This window comes from Eurosta solidaginis, chromosome 4 (assembly GCF_040869045.1).
Source record: "Eurosta solidaginis isolate ZX-2024a chromosome 4, ASM4086904v1, whole genome shotgun sequence".
In the NCBI taxonomy this organism is placed as follows: Eukaryota; Metazoa; Arthropoda; class Insecta; order Diptera; family Tephritidae; genus Eurosta; species Eurosta solidaginis.
In genome coordinates, this window is record NC_090322.1 from 220,142,976 (window position 1) to 220,161,655 (window position 18,680).

Consider the following 18,680-nt stretch of genomic DNA (forward strand, 5'->3'; position numbering starts at 1 on the left):
TTCAAGGACTGCCCAAAATTTTACTAGTTTTCTATTCTACGTCATAAGGTTAACCCATGCACCAAGTTCTATCGCTTTAGCCGTCATTGGTAATGAATTATCGCACTTTTTCGGTTTTTCAGAAATTTCGATATCGAAAAAGGGGCGTGGTTATAGCCCGATTTCGTTCATTTTTAATAGCGATTTGAGATGTGTGCCCAGGAATCGGCGTGCCTAATTTCATCAAGATACCTCAAACTTTACCCAAGTTATCGTGTTTGCGGGCGGACGGATGGACATGGCTAAATAAATTTCTTTTTTCGACAAGATCATTTTGATATATAGAAGTCTATATCTATCTCGATTATTTTATGCCGTTACGGACTACCGTTATGCGAACAAAATTAATATACTCTGTGAGCTCTGCTCAGCTGAGTATAAAGAAATTTCAATAAATATATTGCCTTCAATTTTTAGTTAAAAGTCATAAAGGTAGAATAATTTAAACGTGAGAAATACGGGAGTGAACTTGCCGCTTTCATATCGATAATTAAATTCCTGTAATGCTCAAAAAAGCCTTCCTCGATTTATTTTGTATGGGTTGGGCAAAGAAATGCTGGAAAAATACTGCTTATGGGCAGTATAAAACCATATATAGAGCATTCCATGGATAACCGTTTTTCGCCGATTTCAACTTGTTTTCCTTATCAACAAATTTAATTAGTATCAGCTTAAGAAAAAAAGTGTCAAAAGCTATACGATAACAAATAATTTGTTATGTGACACACGTCATGCAATAAAAAAGATTAGTCATATAAGTTGATGTGATGCTCCTGATGCGATGTGATATCCTAAAATTTAGTGCGGTGATTTTTTTAGCTGATATGGCTTTAGATCGTATGATATGATATAAGCTGTGTTATATTGCGAAATTCAGATGATGCGATATGATGTAACGAAATGGGTTTATGCGATGTAATTGTGATAGTTATGCAAAAATTTAGGACGATGTGATGTTGTTCAATGTGGTTTTGTATATTGCAAACAAAAATTGTTACGAAAAAAAATTAGAAAATTTAACAATTACCAAGATTCTTTAGTCGCCACTTTTTATTCCAACATATTAAATAGCTGAAAAAATCTGAATGTTATTTTATCTGGGATTAGTTAGTTCAAAACTAATATCTTCAGGGTGGAGTTGCAAATTTTATCATTAATTATACATCAATTCTTTTTCTTCATATTTTATGAACTATATAATGTAAATATTCAAAAAATAGTAAAATAAGTCTGGCAATTTTTTTAAACAATTTTTTTTTTATTATTTTTAAAACTCAATCAGTCGTTGTGAAGTTCTGTGACGTTTCTGTATGACGGCAAATGTCTGAGAAGCGACTTATCTTACTCAATTTAATTTAGTTTCATTTTCATAGGACTTGTTCGAAGAAACGGGGCTAGCTCTGTTAATGAAAATGGTTTAACAGTGGCTTCAGACTCCAAATACGTCACGACTAGTCCCGGACCAATCACATATGAATGGTCTAGTTTGCATGTTGATTTGTGCATGCCTGTGTGAGTGTTTCATGCATACGTTTTTTCTTTACGCTTCAGTTTGCAATTTATATAATTTATTTTCAACTTTTTCATTTGCTTACATTTCAAATTGTTTTTGTTACATTGCTGACTAAAAATCAAATATAATTTAATATTTTATATTTTTGTAATCTGACATTGAATATGCAAATGAAAATGTTTACATACTCATAAATGACAATAACAATTAACTGCTTTATAGTAGTAAATTGTAAATTCAATTGCTTTAAGCGAATTTTTCGAGTAAAGAGTGTAGAAAACTTGTCAAATTTATTGTAATGAAAATTTAAAGACTCTTCATTAATATTTTTGTTGGCTTACTCGAATGAATTAAATTTTATTTTGTTATGATTTGGATGGAAGTGCTGACATGGCAGTCGTGATTTCGATGCAAAAGTTAGAAAACCGAAAAATTTTACAAATTTTCAGAAGAAAAGAGAAACAAGTAAGGAAGGCTAAGTTCGGATGTAACCGAACATTACTACTCAGCTGAGAGCTTTGGAGATAAAATAAGGGAAAATCACCATATAGGAAAATGAACCTAGGGCAACCCTGGAATGTGTTTGTATGACATGAGTTTCAAATGGAAGGTCGTAATGAGTGTTTTAAAAGGGAATGGGTCATAGTTCTACAGGTGGACGCCTTTTGGAGATATCGCCATAAATGTGGACAGGGGGTGACTCTAGAATGCGTTTGTATGATATGGGTATCAAATGAAAGGTGTTAATGGTTATTTAAAAGGGAGTGCGCCTTAGTTCTATAGGTTGACGCCTTTTCGTGATATCGCCATAAAGGTGGAACTGGGGTGACTCTAGAATGTGTTCGTACGACATGGGTATCAAATTCAAGGTGTTAATGAGGGTTTTAAAAGGGAGTGGCCCTTAGTTGTATATGTGAATGCGTTTTCGAGATATCGACCAAAACGTGGACCACGGTGACCCAGAACATCATCTGTCGGGTACCGACAATTTATTTATATATGTAATACCACGAGCAGTATTCGTGCCAACATTCCAAGGGCTTTTGATTTCGCCCTGCAGAACTTTTTCATTTTCATCTAATTAACATGGTAGGTGTAAGACCCATTTTACAAAGTTTTTTCTAAAGTTATATTTTGCGTCAATAAACCTATCCAATTACCATGTTTCATCCTTTTTTCATATTTGATATTGAACTATGGCATTTTTTTCATTTTTCGTAATTTTCGATATCGAAAAAGTGGGCGTGGTTATAGTCGGATGTCGGTCATTTTTTATACCAAGATAAAGGGAGTTCATATAAGTACGTGAACTAAGTTTAGTAAAGATATATCGACTTTTGCTCAAGTAATCGTGTTAACGGCCGAGCAGAAGGACAGGTGGTCGACTGTGTATAAAAACTGGGCGTGGCTTCAACCGATTTCGCCCATTTTCACAGAAAACAGTTATCGTCACAGAATCTATGCCACTACCAAATTTGACCAGGATTGGTAAATTTTTGTTCGACTTATGGCATTAAAAGTATTCTAGACAAATTAAATGAAAAAGGGCGGAGCCACGCCCATTTTGAAATTTTCTTTTATTTTTGAATTTTGTTGCACCATATCATTACTGGAGTTGAATATTGTCATAACTTACTAATATACTGTAAATATATTCAATTTTTTGTTAAAATTTTACTTAAAAAAATTGTGTTTAAGGTGGGCGTGTTCGTCATCCGATTTTGCTAATTTTTATTTAGTACACATATAGGAATAAGGGTAACGCGTCTGCCGAATTTCATCATGATATATTCAAGGACTGCCCAAAATTTTACTAGTTTTCTATTCTACGTCATAAGGTTAACCCATGCACCAAGTTCTATCGCTTTAGCCGTCATTGGTAATGAATTATCGCACTTTTTCGGTTTTTCAGAAATTTCGATATCGAAAAAGGGGCGTGGTTATAGCCCGATTTCGTTCATTTTTAATAGCGATTTGAGATGTGTGCCCAGGAATCGGCGTGCCTAATTTCATCAAGATACCTCAAACTTTACCCAAGTTATCGTGTTTGCGGGCGGACGGATGGACATGGCTAAATAAATTTCTTTTTTCGACAAGATCATTTTGATATATAGAAGTCTATATCTATCTCGATTATTTTATGCCGTTACGGACTACCGTTATGCGAACAAAATTAATATACTCTGTGAGCTCTGCTCAGCTGAGTATAAAGAAATTTCAATAAATATATTGCCTTCAATTTTTAGTTAAAAGTCATAAAGGTAGAATAATTTAAACGTGAGAAATACGGGAGTGAACTTGCCGCTTTCATATCGATAATTAAATTCCTGTAATGCTCAAAAAAGCCTTCCTCGATTTATTTTGTATGGGTTGGGCAAAGAAATGCTGGAAAAATACTGCTTATGGGCAGTATAAAACCATATATAGAGCATTCCATGGATAACCGTTTTTCGCCGATTTCAACTTGTTTTCCTTATCAACAAATTTAATTAGTATCAGCTTAAGAAAAAAAGTGTCAAAAGCTATACGATAACAAATAATTTGTTATGTGACACACGTCATGCAATAAAAAAGATTAGTCATATAAGTTGATGTGATGCTCCTGATGCGATGTGATATCCTAAAATTTAGTGCGGTGATTTTTTTAGCTGATATGGCTTTAGATCGTATGATATGATATAAGCTGTGTTATATTGCGAAATTCAGATGATGCGATATGATGTAACGAAATGGGTTTATGCGATGTAATTGTGATAGTTATGCAAAAATTTAGGACGATGTGATGTTGTTCAATGTGGTTTTGTATATTGCAAACAAAAATTGTTACGAAAAAAAATTAGAAAATTTAACAATTACCAAGATTCTTTAGTCGCCACTTTTTATTCCAACATATTAAATAGCTGAAAAAATCTGAATGTTATTTTATGGAAATAGAAAGCCTGCACCTATAAATAAATACATATACTTTGCGTAGTTTATCTCCGAGCGGATTCAGACCAATCTTCTCCTCCAATTTGCCTCGTGTTCCTCTCACTTTTCAATACAAATTGGCGCAACTCGACCTACATATTGTATGGCGAAACCACTGCGAAGCTTTTCATAGCAGAGATCACTGCTGATTGCAAAAACTGTTTTCTAAATTTTGGATGTTGCTTTGCCCGTGACTTGAACCCAGAATCTTCAGTGTGATAGCCAGACATGCTACCAACACATCTTGGTGGCTTAAACTGGAAAATATACAATTTGTGCCGTACCATCCGTAGAGTGCTCCACTTATTGCGTATGCCTATGAGCCAAAACAAAACTGCAATTGAATTGGCCATTAGCTCAATATGCACACTGGTCGGTCTTATATGTAGTTGGTGACCAAAAATACTTCCAGTAGAGATATCAAAATAAAAGTTTGGTCACGGCTTTACAAATATGTGAGAATTATTTTTTCAAAAATTGGTGCGGGTGATACCTTCATACCGACCAACAACCACCCACTTTCACCGCATGCATATACATGCGCGATAGTTCACATTGTTAAGATGTGTCTATCGAAAATACAATGTTTAATAGGATTAAATAAAGAAATTAGGGTTAATAAAAGATCTTGCATACATAACAATGACAAAACAACAAACACACACAAATGTTTACATTTTAATATCGTCGACTGGATAAAGTAATGTCGTATGTTACATGTAAGTACATATAACATACGACAATAATTTATCAGTGTGACGCTTTCAGAAAACTGTCGCAAAACATAGTTAGTAGCAAAAAGTGGCAGCTCATATTAACATTTTAGATTCCCAAAGCTTTGGCTAATGTTAAGATATAAGTCGCAGCGTAAGGTTCGGTGAGGGACTCAACTAAAACTTTAGCTGAAATTTAAATATTTGAGCAAATAAGCACTAATAAAGGCACTGGTGAAATTTTAAATAACAAAAAAGAACAGAATAAGTTAAAGACACCAAAATTATTTCAAAATGAAGTAAATATCTTTGACTTCAATATTAATTTTTACGTATTTCAATACATTGATAATTTATGTATTTTTAAATAGCTTAATCTTGCACTTTTTTTCTAACTTGCTCACACTGCAAAATTCACCCAATACCATAACCTCACCTTTGAAAGTATTCTTAAAGAGTATAGTTTGAATACAATAAAAACAAATATACCTTTTAAAAGGCTGTTCTAATAAGAGATTCTAACAACACATTGGAGACAAACTTTTCAGTTTGATTTTTTTTATTTTTGGCCTATGGAACCGACCACTGTGCTATGGGACGATCAATTCTAACCGATCACAAATTAGCTAGATATCTTCGGGGGAATTCCGAAAACGAAAGACGCAAGCCGAATCAACCTCAATGAAGATAACTTGAACTTTCACTTATTAAACATAAAACTGAATTGCTTCTAATTGATATACCGAATTTATAGACCTTACAGATATAATTTCCTGCCCTGTGATGTTTTTTAGTTCCACACAATGAAATAAGCTGAAAGTGAAGCTTTCTCACCAACTATAGGAGATATAGCTGCGTTTAAGCCCTTGTTTTCGATGTAACTCAAGTAAAGTAGAAATAAAATAATTTTAAAAAAAAATTTCAAGTTAAACGTCAATCTAAGGCGTTGATCAGGCAATTAAATAAAAGCGTTGGGCGCGTGAAATTTCTATTGATAGTCATATATAAGACCAACTGAACCTTAAAAAGCCAGCAGGCTAGCCGGCCTGTCAAGTCAAGTTAAATAAAACCGTTTAAAAATGCTAAAAATCTTTCTGAGCTGCAGTTTAAGCGTAATCAACAAAAAAACAATTTTAAGAGAAAATTTTTTAACTTAAAGTGCACGATAAAGTCGTCGTGGGGTGGCACCTTAGGCACGCTCCTATATAAATTTATTTTTATTGGTTAAAAGTTTCAGGACCACTATTTGTATTTTAATTTCCTTGCGCGAGTACTTGGTCAAACAAATACTGAGTAATATATCATAAAATAACCAAGCTTTTGGCTGAGAAAAGAGTTTGAAAATTAGGGATGTGATTTCTTACAATTTCTTAGAGTTTCCTAGATTTGTGTTGTGTTGCGTTTCGTTATATCAGCTGAATTGGACTCGCAGTCTACTTATTTTAAAACATTATAGTTACGAACTAAACTAACTTTTGGTTTCTTTCTTGTGTCTTGCAGGAATCAAAGCTAGTTGGGAAGAGTGGTGGACATATGATGGTATTTCCGGTAAGTTTAACTAAAATCTAACGCTAACAAATAAGGAAGGTTAAGTTCGGGTGTAACCGAACATTACATACTCAGTTGAGAGCTATGGTGACAACATAAGGGAAAATAACCATGTAGGAAAATGAACCGAGGGAAACCCTGGAATGTGTTTGTATGACATGTGTATCAAATGAAAGGCATTAAAGAGTATTTTATGAGGGAGTGGGCCATAGTTCTATAGGTGGACGCCATTTAGGGATATAGCCATAAAGGTGGATCAGGGTTGACTCTAGAATGCGTTTGTACGATATGGGCATCAAATGAAAGGTATTAATGAGTATTTTAAAAGGGAGTGGGCCTTAGTTCTATAGGTGGACGCCGTTTCGAGATATCGCCATAAAGATGGACCAGGTGTGACTCTAGAATGCCTTTGTACGATATGGGTATCAAATGAAAGGTGTTAATGAGTATTTTAAAAGGGAGTAATCCTTAATTCCATAGGTGGACGCCGTTTCGAGATATCGCCATAAAGGTGGACCAGGGGTGACCCTAGAATTCGTTTGTGCAATACGGGTATCAAACGAAAGGAATTAATGAGTATTTTAAGAGTGAGTGGGCCTTTCTGGACCTGGGGTGACTCTAGACTTTGTTTGTACGATATGGGTATCAAATGAAAGGTGTTAATGAGTATTTTTAAAAGGGAGTGGGCCTTCGTTCTATAGGTGTTCGCCTTTTCGAAATATCGCCATAAAGGTGGACCAGGGGTGACTCTAGAATGAGTTTGTACGATATGGGTATCAAATTAAAGGTATTAATGAGAGTTTTAAAAGGGAGTGGTGGTAGTTGTATATGTGAAGGCGTTTTCCAGATATCGACCAAAATGTGGACCAGGGTGACCCAGAACATCATCTGTTGGATACCGCTAATTTATTTATATATGTAATACCTGCCAAGATTTTAAGGGTTTTTTATTTCGCCCTGCAGAACATTTTCATTTTCTTCTACTTAATATGGTAGGTGTCACAACCATTTTATAAAGTTTTTTCTAAAGTTATATTTCGCGTCAATAAAACAATCCAATTACCTTACCATATTTCATCCCTTTTTTCGTATTTGGTATAGAATTATGGCATTTTTTTCATTTTTCGTAATTTTCGATATGGAAAAAGTGGGCGTGGTCATAGTCGGATTTCGTTCATTTTTCATACCAAGATAAAGTGAGTTCAGATAAGTACGTGAACTGAGTTTAGTAAAGATATATCGATTTTTGCTCAAGTTATCGTGTTAACGGCCATGCGGAAGGACAGACGGACGACTGTGTATAAAAACTGGGCGTGGCATCAACCGATTTCGCCCATTTTCACAGAAAACAGTTAAAGCCATAAGATCTATGCCCCTACCAAATTTCAAAAGGATTGGTTAATTTTTGTTCGATTTATGGCATTAAAAGTATCCTAGACAAATTAAATTAAAAAGGGCGGAGCCACGCCCATTTTTAAATTTTCTTTTATTTTTGTATTTTGTTGCACCATATCATTACTGGAGTTGAATCTTGACATAATTTACTTATATACTGTAAAGATATTAAATTTTTTGTTAAAATTTTACTTTAAAAAAAATTTTTTTTTAAAAGTGGGCGTGTTCCTTCTCCGATTTTACTAATTTTTATTAAGCGTACATATAGTAATAAGAGTAACGTTCCTGCCAAATTTCATCATGATATCTTCAACGACTGTCAAATTACAGCTTGCAAAAATTTTAAATTACCTTCTTTTAAAAGTGGGCGGTGCCACGCCCATTGTCCAAAATTTTACTAATTTTCTACTCTGCGTCATAAGTTCAACTCATCTACAAAGTTTCTTCGCTTTATCGGTCTTTTGTAATGAATTATCGCACTTTTCGGTTTTTCGAAATTTTCGATATCGAAAAAGTGGGCGTGGTTATAGGATATCGTTCATTTTAAATAGCGATCTGAGATGAGTGCTCAGGAACCTACATACCAAATTTCATCAAGATACCTCAAAATTTACTCAAGTTATCGTGTTAACGGACGGACGGACGGACATGGCTCAATCAAATTTTTTTTCGATCCTGATTATTTTGATATATGGAAGTCTATATCTATCTCGATTCCTTTATATATGTACAACCAACCGTTATCCAATCAAACTTAATATACTCTGTGAGCTCTGCTCAACTGAGTATAAAAAAAACTACTTTTTAAGCTAAATCATGTAAGCCAGTGAATACTTATTTTCATTTCAATATATCACAAATTGTTATTTATACAAACAAATTTGTACATGTTAATAATATTTTAATTTTAAAGTAATCACGATAAGGTTATGAGAAGCGATGCTCTCTCTTACTCTCTCATAATTTCAGTACATTAATATACATATATCTTCTACTAGGAAAATAACAGTTGTCATTTTCAGCGAGTTCCATTAATTGTTTTTTTCTTTCTTATTAACATGCTTTTATTAGCTTGGCCTGTATGTAACGGAATCTTTGAGCTTAATTTTCACCGATTTCTAGAAGTCTGATTAATTTGAAACTTTGCATACATATCAAGGACCGATGACAATGCATTAATGTGATGGTGTGGTGACATAAGGTCAACGGCCATAAGGTCAATTGGCCTTATTACCACTTTGAATGGCCATAAGTTTGATTGAAACTTTGCACAGATATCAAGGCTCGATGACAATGCATTAATGTGATCATGTGGTGACACAAGGTCAACGACCATAAGGTCAATTGGCCTCATTACCACTTTGAATGGCCATAAGTTTGATTGAAACTTTGCACACGTATCAAGGGTCGATGACAATGCATTAATGTGATGGTGTGGTGACATAAGGTCAACTGCCGTAAGGTCAATTGACCTTATTACCACTTTGAATAGCCATAAGTTTGATTGAAACTTTGCCACGTATCAAGGCTCGATGACAATGCAATAATGTGATGGTGGGGTGACATAAGGTTAACGGACAAAAGGTCAATTGAACTTATAACCACCCCAAATGGCCATAGATTTGAAACCTTGCACATAATGCGAAAAACGCATTCCATTATTAATGATATAAGTGGATACATGGCACATCTACGAAAGAGCATACTGGAGTCCTTTTTTAACACGCTTTTATTAGCTTGGCCTGTATGTAACGGAATCTTTGAGCTTTATTTTCACCGGTTTCTGGAATTCTGATTAATTTGAAACTTTGCAAACGTATCAAGGACCGATGACAATGCATTAATGTGATGGTGTGGTGACATAAGGTCAACGGCCATAAGGTCAATTGGCCTTATTACCACTTTGAATGGCCATAAGTCTGATTGAAACTTTGCACACATATCAAGGCTCGATGACAATGCATTAATGTGATGGTGTGGTGACATAAGGTCAACGGCCATAAGGTCAATTGGCCTCATTACCACTTTGAATGGCCATAAGTTTGATTGAAACTTTGCACACGTATCAAGGGCCGTGACAATGCATTAATGTGATGGTGTGGTGACATAAGGTCAACGGCCATAAGGTCAATTGGCCTTATTACCACTTTGAATGGCCATAAGTTTGATTGAAACTTTGCACACGTATCAAGGCTCGATGACAATGCAATAATGTGACGGTGGGGTGACATAAGGTTAACGGACATAAGGTCAATTGAACTTATTACCACGCCAAATGGCCATAGATTTGAAACCTTGTACATAATGCGAAAAACGCATTCCTTTATTAATGATAGTAGTGGATGCATGGCACATTTACGAAAGAGCATACTGGATCCCTTTTTTAACACGCTTTTTTTACCTTGGTCTGTATCTATGTAACGGAAGCTTTGAGCTTAATTTTTACCGGTTTCTAGAAGTCTGATTAATTTGAAACTTTGCATACGTATCAAGGACCGTTGACAATGCATTAATGTGATGGTGTGGTGACATAAGGTCAGCGGCCATAAAGTCAATTGGCCTTATTACCGCTTTGAATGGCCATAAGTTTGATTGAAACTTTGCACACATATCACGGCTCGATAACAATGCATTATTGTGATGGTGTGGTGACATAAGGTTAACGGCCATATGTTCAATTGGCCTTATTACCACTTTGAATGGGCATAAGTTTGATTAAGACTTTGCACACGTATCAAGGCTCGATGACAATGCATTAATGTGATGGTGTGGTGAGATAAGGTCAACGACCATAAGGTCAATTGGCCTTATTACCACTTTGAATGGACATAAGTTTGATTAAGACTTTGCACACGTATTAAGGCTCGACGACAATGCATTAATGTGATGGTGTGGCGACATAAGGCCAACGGCCATATGGTCAATTGGCCTTATTAGCACTTTGAATGGCCATAAGTGTGTATGGCCACTGCAATAATGTGATGGTGGGGTCACAAAAGGTTAACGGACATAAGGTCAATTGAACTTGTGACCACCCCAAATAGCCATAGATTTGAAACCTTGCACATAATGCAAAAACCGTATTCCTTTCTTAATGATAGAAGTGGATGCATGGCACATCTACCAAAGAGCATACTGGAGCACTTTTTTAACACGCTTTTATTAGCATGGCCTGTATGTAACGGAATATTTCAGCTTTATTTGCACCGGTTTCTAGAAGTCTGATTAATTTGAAACTTTGCATACGTATCAAGGACCGATGACAATGCATTAATGTGATGGTGTGGTGACATAAGGTCAACGGCCATAAGGTCAATTGGCCCTATTACCACCTTGAATGGCCATACGTTTGATTAAAACTTTGCACACGTATCAAGGCTCGATGGCAATGCAATAATGTGATGGTGTGGTCACATGAGGTCAACGGCCATAAGTTCAATTGGCCTTATTAACACTTTGAATGGCCACAAGTTTTATTGAAACTTTGCACACGTATCAAGGGTCGATGAAAATGCAATAATGTGATGTTGGGGTCACATAAGGTTAACGGACATAAGGTCAATTGAACTAATGACCACCCAATTCCCATAGATTTGAAACCTTGCACATAATGCGAAAAACGTATTCATTTATTAATGATAGAAGTGGATGCATGTCACATCTACGAAAGAGCATACTGGAGCCCTTTTTAACACGCTTTTATTAGCTTGGCCTGTATCTATCTATGTATCTATGTATCCATGTATGAATGCAACGGAATCTGGAGTGGAACCGAGAGCCCCGTTAATGCAGAGCTCCGAACTCCTTTGCACCTTTTGAAGTATTTTAAGGTAGGTACTTTTAGCTAGTGCAGGCCACCAGACCAAGGCACCATAAAGAAGAATCGGGCGCACAATGGCTGTGAAAATACAGTAGGTTACCTTAGGGGAGATTACCCAAGAGGTACCAATTGTCCTCTTGCAGGTGAACAGCTCTTATGCTGCCTTCTTGGATTGCTCCACTATATGGTCACTCCATAGTAGCTTTCTTTCCAGAATGACTCCCAAATACTTGACTTGATCGCTAAAAGCTAAGAACGTAACCCCAATTCTTGGCGGTGTAAGATTGGGTACTTTGTACCTCCTCGTGAAGAGAACAAACTCGGTTTTATCCGGGTTGACTTCCAAACCTGTGGCGGGTTGTACTTGTTGGTTGTCCGTTGGCGTAACTGGAACCCAGGCTCTAGCCCTTGGTGGTGAGGGGTATCACGCGCCTCCACTACCTTGAGGCGCGCGCCCGGATATACCACCCCTTTCAGCGTGAGGGCGGCCCTATAGAGGTTGACCGACCTGGCGTCGTCACAGGCAATTAGCTTGACATTGCCCTGGAACCACCCTGCATCGGTGTAAGATGGCGGTGGACCAGCGTTGTCTTTTTAACCTTAACGGCCACCGTAGCGAGCGCGGCCTCAATCCACTTCCACTGTTGTTTCGGGATCCTTCCATCTTCGCTGCTCTCGTCTATAATGCCAATGATCTGCCGACCCTTGGAAATTTCGGCGAAAGACCGCGTCCAGCCTCCCTGCGTCTAGGCCCTTTTCGGTGCTGTGGGGTTGGATTTATCCATGGACCGCTGGCGTTTAGAGGTTTCATCACTCTCGACTAAAACATTTAAAATTACTTGAACTAAAAAATTAAAAATAAATAATAGTTTAAAAAAACTAAAAAAACACGTTTTTATAGCAAACCGAACTAAAAAATAGAAAATAATTTTCAATTAAAAAGAGTTTATGCAACTGTAGTAGAAGGTCAAACAATCGTTTATAGTTAATCACCTCAAAATAAAATTCTAATAAAATTTAAGTTATTAACAGAATAATTTAATTCACAGTAAAAAGCGTGTGGTTGATATTGAATGTTACAATCATTCTATTGGCAGCTATCTGAGAGGAAAGATATGAAATGTAGTCAAATGCACCCCACGTTTTTTAATTTGAATTAAATTAATCTGTTAATAACTTAAATTTTATTATAATTTTATTTTGAGGTGATTAACTATAAACGATTGTTAGACCTTCTACTACTGTTGTATAAACACTTTTTAATTGAAAATTATTTTCCATTTTTTAGTTCAGTTTGCTATAAAAGCGTGTTTTTTTTAGTTATTTTAAACTGTTATTTATTTTTATTTAAAAACAAGTAAGGAAGGTTAAGTTCGGGTGTAACCGAACATTACATACTCAGTTGAGAGCTATGGTGACAACATAAGGGAAAATAACCATGTAGGAAAATGAACCGAGGGAAACCCTGGAATGTGTTTGTATGACATGTGTATAAAATGGAAGGTATTAAAGAGTATTTTAAGAGGGAGTGGGCCATAGTTCTATAGGTGGACGCCATTTAGGGATATCGCCATAAAGGTGGATCAGGGTTGACTCTAGAATGCGTTTGTACGATATGGGTATCAAATGAAAGGTATTAATGAGTATTTTAAAAGGGCGTGGACCTAAGTACTATAGATGGACGCCTTTTCGAGATATCGCCGTAAAGATGGACCAGGGGTGACTCTAGAATGCGTTTGTACGATATGGGCATCAAACGAAAGGTCTTAATGAGTATTTTAAAAGGGAGTGGGCCTTAGTTCTATAGGTGAACGCCGTTTCGAGATATCGCCATAAAGGTGGGCCAGGGGTGACTCTAGAATTCGTTTGTGCAATATGGGTATCAAACGAAAGGAGTTAATGAGTATTTTAAGAGGGAGTGGGCCTTAGTTCTATAGGTGGACGCATTTAGGGATATAGCCATAAAGGTGGATCAGGGTTGACTCTAGAATGCGTTTGTACGATATGGGTATCAAATGAAAGGTATTAATGAGTATTTTAAAATGGCGTGGACCTAAGTTCTATAGATGGACGCCTTTTCGAGATATCGCCGTAAAGATGGACCAGGGGTGACTCTAGAATGCGTTTGCACAATATGGGCATCAAACGAAAGGTGTTAGTGAGTATTTTAAAAGGGAGTGGGCCGTAGTTCTATAGGTGGACGCCGTTTCGAGATATCGTCATAAAGGTGGACCAGGGGTGACTCTAGAATGCGTTTGTATGATATGGGTATCAAATGAAAGGTGTTAATGAGTATTTTAAAAGGGAGTAATCCTTATTTCCATAGGTGGACGCCGTTTCGAGATATCGCCATAAAGGTGGACCAGGGGTGACCCTAGAATTTGTTTGTACAATATGGGTATCAAAAGAAAGGTGTTAATGAGTATTTTAAAAGGGAGTGGGCCTTAGTTCTATAGGTGGATGCCGTTTCGAAATATCGCCATAAAAGTGGACCAGGGGTGACTCTAGAATGTGTTTGTACGATATGGATATCAAATTAAAGGTATTAATGAGGATTTTAAAAGGGAGTGGTGGTTGTTGTATAGGTGGTCGCCTTTTCGAAATATCGCCATAAAGGTGGACCAGGGGTGACTCTAGAATGCGTTTGTACGATATGGATATCAAATTAAAGGTATTAATGAGTATTTTAAAAGGGAGTAATCCTTAGTTCCATAGGTGGACGCCGTTTCGAGATATCGCCATAAAGGTGGACCAGGGGTGACCCTAGAATTTGTTTGTACAATATGGGTATCAAAAGAAAGGTGTTAATGAGTATTTTAAAAGGGAGTGGGCCTTAGTTCTATAGGTGGATGCCGTTTCGAAATATCGCCATAAAAGTGGACCAGGGGTGACTCTAGAATGTGTTTGTACGATATGGATATCAAATTAAAGGTATTAATGAGGATTTTAAAAGGGAGTGGTGGTTGTTGTATAGGTGGTCGCCTTTTCGAAATATCGCCACAAAGGTGGACCAGGGGTGACTCTAGAATGTGTTTGTACGATATGGGTATCAAATTAAAGGTATTAATGAGGGTTTTTAAAGGGAGTGGTGGTTGTTGTATAGGTGGTCGCATTTTCGAGATATCGCCATAAAGGTGGACCAGGGGTGACCCTAGAATTTGTTTGTACAATATGGGCAGTATTCCTTAGTTCCATAGGTGGACGCCGTTTCGAGATATCGCCATAAAAGTGGAGCAGGGGTGACCCTAGATTTTGTTTGTACAATATGGGTATCAAAAGAAAGGTGTTAATGAGTATTTTAAAAGGGTGTAGGGCATAGTTCTATAGGTGGACGCCTTTTCGAGATATCGCCATAAAGGTGGACCAGGGGTGACTCTAGAATGAGTTTGTACGATATGGGTATCAAATAAAGGTATTAATGAGAGTTTTAAAAGGGAGTGGTGGTAGTTGTATATGTGAAGGCGTTTTCCAGATATCGACCAAAATGTGGACTAGGGTGACCCAGAACATTATCGGTTGGATACCGCTAATTTATTTATATATGTAATACCTGGCAAGATTTCAAGGGTGTTTTATTTCGCCCTGCAGAACTTTTTCATTTTCTTCTACTTAATATGGTAGGTGTCACAACCATTTTATAAAGTTTTTTCTAAAGTTATATTTCGCGTCAATAAAACAATCCAATTACCTTACCATGTTTCACCCCTTTTTTCGTATTTGGTATAGAATTATGGCATTTTTTTCATTTTTCGCAATTTTCGATATCGAAAAAGTGGGCGTGGTCATAGTCCGATATCGTTCATTTTTCATACCAAGGTAAAGTGGGTTCAGATAAGTACGTTAACTGAGTTTAGTAAAGATATATCGATTTTTGCTCAAGTTATCGTGTTAACGGCCATGCGGAAGGACAGACGGACGACTGTGTATAAAAACTGGGCGTGGCATCAACCGATTTCGCCCATTTTCACAGAAAACAGTTAGAGCCATAAGATCTATGCCCCTACCAAATTTCAAAAGGATTGGTTAATTTTTGTTCGATTTATGGCATTAAAAGTATCCTAGACAAATTAAATGAAAAAGGGCGGAGCCACGCCCATTTTTAAATTTTCTTTTATTTTTGTATTTTGTTGCACCATATCATTACTGGAGTTGAATCTTGACATAATTTACTTATATACTGTAAAGATATTAAATTTTTTGTTAAAATTTTACTTTAAAAAAAATTTTTTTTTTAAAAGTGGGCGTGGTCCTTCTCCGATTTTGCTAATTTTTATTAAGCGTACATACAGTAATAAGGGTAACGTTCCTGCCAAATTACATCATGATATCTTCAACGACTGCCAAATTACAGCTTGCAAAAGTTTTAAATTACCTTCTTTAAAAAGTGGGCGGTGCCACGCCTATTGTCCAAAATTTTACTAATTTTATATTTTGCGTCATAAGTTCAACTCATCTACCAAGTTTCGTCGCTTTATCTGTCTTTTGTAATGAATTATCGCACTTTTTCGATTTTTCGAAATTTTCGATATCGAAAAAGTGGGCGTGGTTATAGTCCGATATCGTTCATTTTAAATAGCGATCTGAGATGAGTGCTCAGGAACCTACATACCAAATTTCATCAAGATACCTCAAAATTTACTCAAGTTATCGTGTTAACGGACGGACGGACGGACGGACGGACATGGCTCAATCAAATTTTTTTTTGATCCTGATTATTTTGATATATGGAAGTCTATATCTATCTCGATTCCTTTATATATGTACAACCAACCGTTATCCAATCAAACTTAATATACTCTGTGAGCTCTGCTCAACTGAGTATAAAAAAATGTCATAAACTCTGTAACGATGCAAGGCGATCTCAAATACGTTATCGAACATTTGAGAAATGTAGACGAAAATTTCGAAATTTTTATTTAGAATTTGGAGAATTTGTTTATAGCATGTGCCGTTTTGTAGCCCAATCAATTTTACAAAATATAAGTCCTTAACATTTTTTTTTTACGAAGGGTATTTTATATTTTATTCCTCAAAAAAGGCACATCGCTATATGTTTTGGATGGCAGAAAACCTCGAACAATCTAGGGAAAAAAATGTCAAAAATTAATGCGAATTTTGATGTCATTTTAAGAGGTAATTTATTAAACTAAAAATAATTGAACTGCAGCGGAGCATACTCACAATCCTTGGGACTTTAGAACAAAAATCCAGTTTTCGTAAACTTTTATCGAATTTTAGGAATTTATTGGTCATGTTTTTTGGATTGATTTCCATAGCCTCAGTTAAATAATTCGCACGAATTTTTTATGGAACTGTCGAAAATAAAAAAGAAGAATATAATTGATAAACCACGCCAAATATTAAATAAATAAATGTAAGGCGCGATAACCCCCGAAGAAATTTTAGGCCGATTCTCTTCCAATTAGCGTCGTGCATCTTTTAATTTTTCCTACAAATTTGTGGGACGGTACTTACATGTTGGTAGGTAGGTTGGTAGGCGGAGCATGCTACCACCATACCATGGCGGCCGCCAAATATTGCTACTACTATTTTAATTTTCGCAACTGTATGTGCAATTTACATATGAGTTTGTTCATATGTATACGATATTCATATTGATTTCCTACGACAGTTCTTGTCAAATCAATCAAAATCAATTTATATCGACAGATATTAACGGTTGTCAAAGTGCATGCAGATGAAACGAACTGCAACTATTCTTTTTTATACTCAGTTGTGCTCCACATAAATATATAAATAAATGTAAGGCGCGATAACCGCCCAAGAGATTTTAGGCCGAGCTTCTCTTCCAATTCTCGTCGTGCTCCTTTTAATTTTTCCTACAAATTGGCGGGACAGGATCTACTTGTTTAATGCCGACTCCGAACGGCACCTACAAGGCAGATGAGTTTTAACTGAGAGCTTTTCATGCCAGAAGTACACTCGGAGTGTGTGCCAAGCACTGCCGAGGGGCGACCCCGCTTAGCAAAATGTTCTTCTAATTGAAAAAGGTTGTTTCTAAAATTTTGATGTTGCTTTTCCCGGGAGGTGAACCCAGGATATTGGGTGTGGATGGCGTAGCACGCTCCACATACAGACTTTGAAATATACACATTTTGTTATGAAACTTATTGAGACAGCTGCTGACTTTAATAAATTATAATGCTTCAGATGAAAATGGATTCTATTCAGCCCTTCTATTGTTCAACTAACTTTTTTAACATAGGCGAAATCGAAGCATAACTTCCATTTCATTTTATGCATCGAAAATTTCAAAAACGCTTTAATTCACTGAGTCATCATCACTCATTGGCGCTTAACTGCTTTTGCTTTTTAGGTAAAGCTTAGCAGATGACTTCCCTTTTCTCAGCTACCAAAGATGAATATCAATAGAATTAATATTTGGGCTGGGGAACCATGATTAAAAAGGCAAAGTGAAGGGTTTCATTCGTTGAGCTATGTTAATACTGGCATAAATCACATACATTTCATGGTTGACTAGATCTTCGTCGATTCAAGTCATTTTTAAGCCATCACATATTAACTGGCATCGTAAGTTAGAAGCGCAGATGACATAAAGCACTATCCCATCTAACACAGCACGGATACTCAGTATTGATACCGTTAGGATTAAAATTGAAAAGTAAGGGAAAATTAAGATTCTTCTCCAAGGTCAAACAAG

The 18,680-nt window shown here is 36.3% G+C and overlaps 1 protein-coding gene across 1 annotated transcript in view; it reads left to right on the forward strand.

The window, feature by feature from the left end:
- Positions 1 to 18,680, forward strand: part of CARPA (Carbonic anhydrase-related protein A) — a 160,719-nt gene that overhangs the window by 109,198 nt on the left and 32,841 nt on the right. Inside the window, exon 2 of the mRNA XM_067779682.1 lies at positions 6,736 to 6,783. Within this exon, the coding sequence (XP_067635783.1) occupies positions 6,736 to 6,783 (48 nt within the window). The remainder of the gene's footprint in view (positions 1 to 6,735; positions 6,784 to 18,680) is intronic.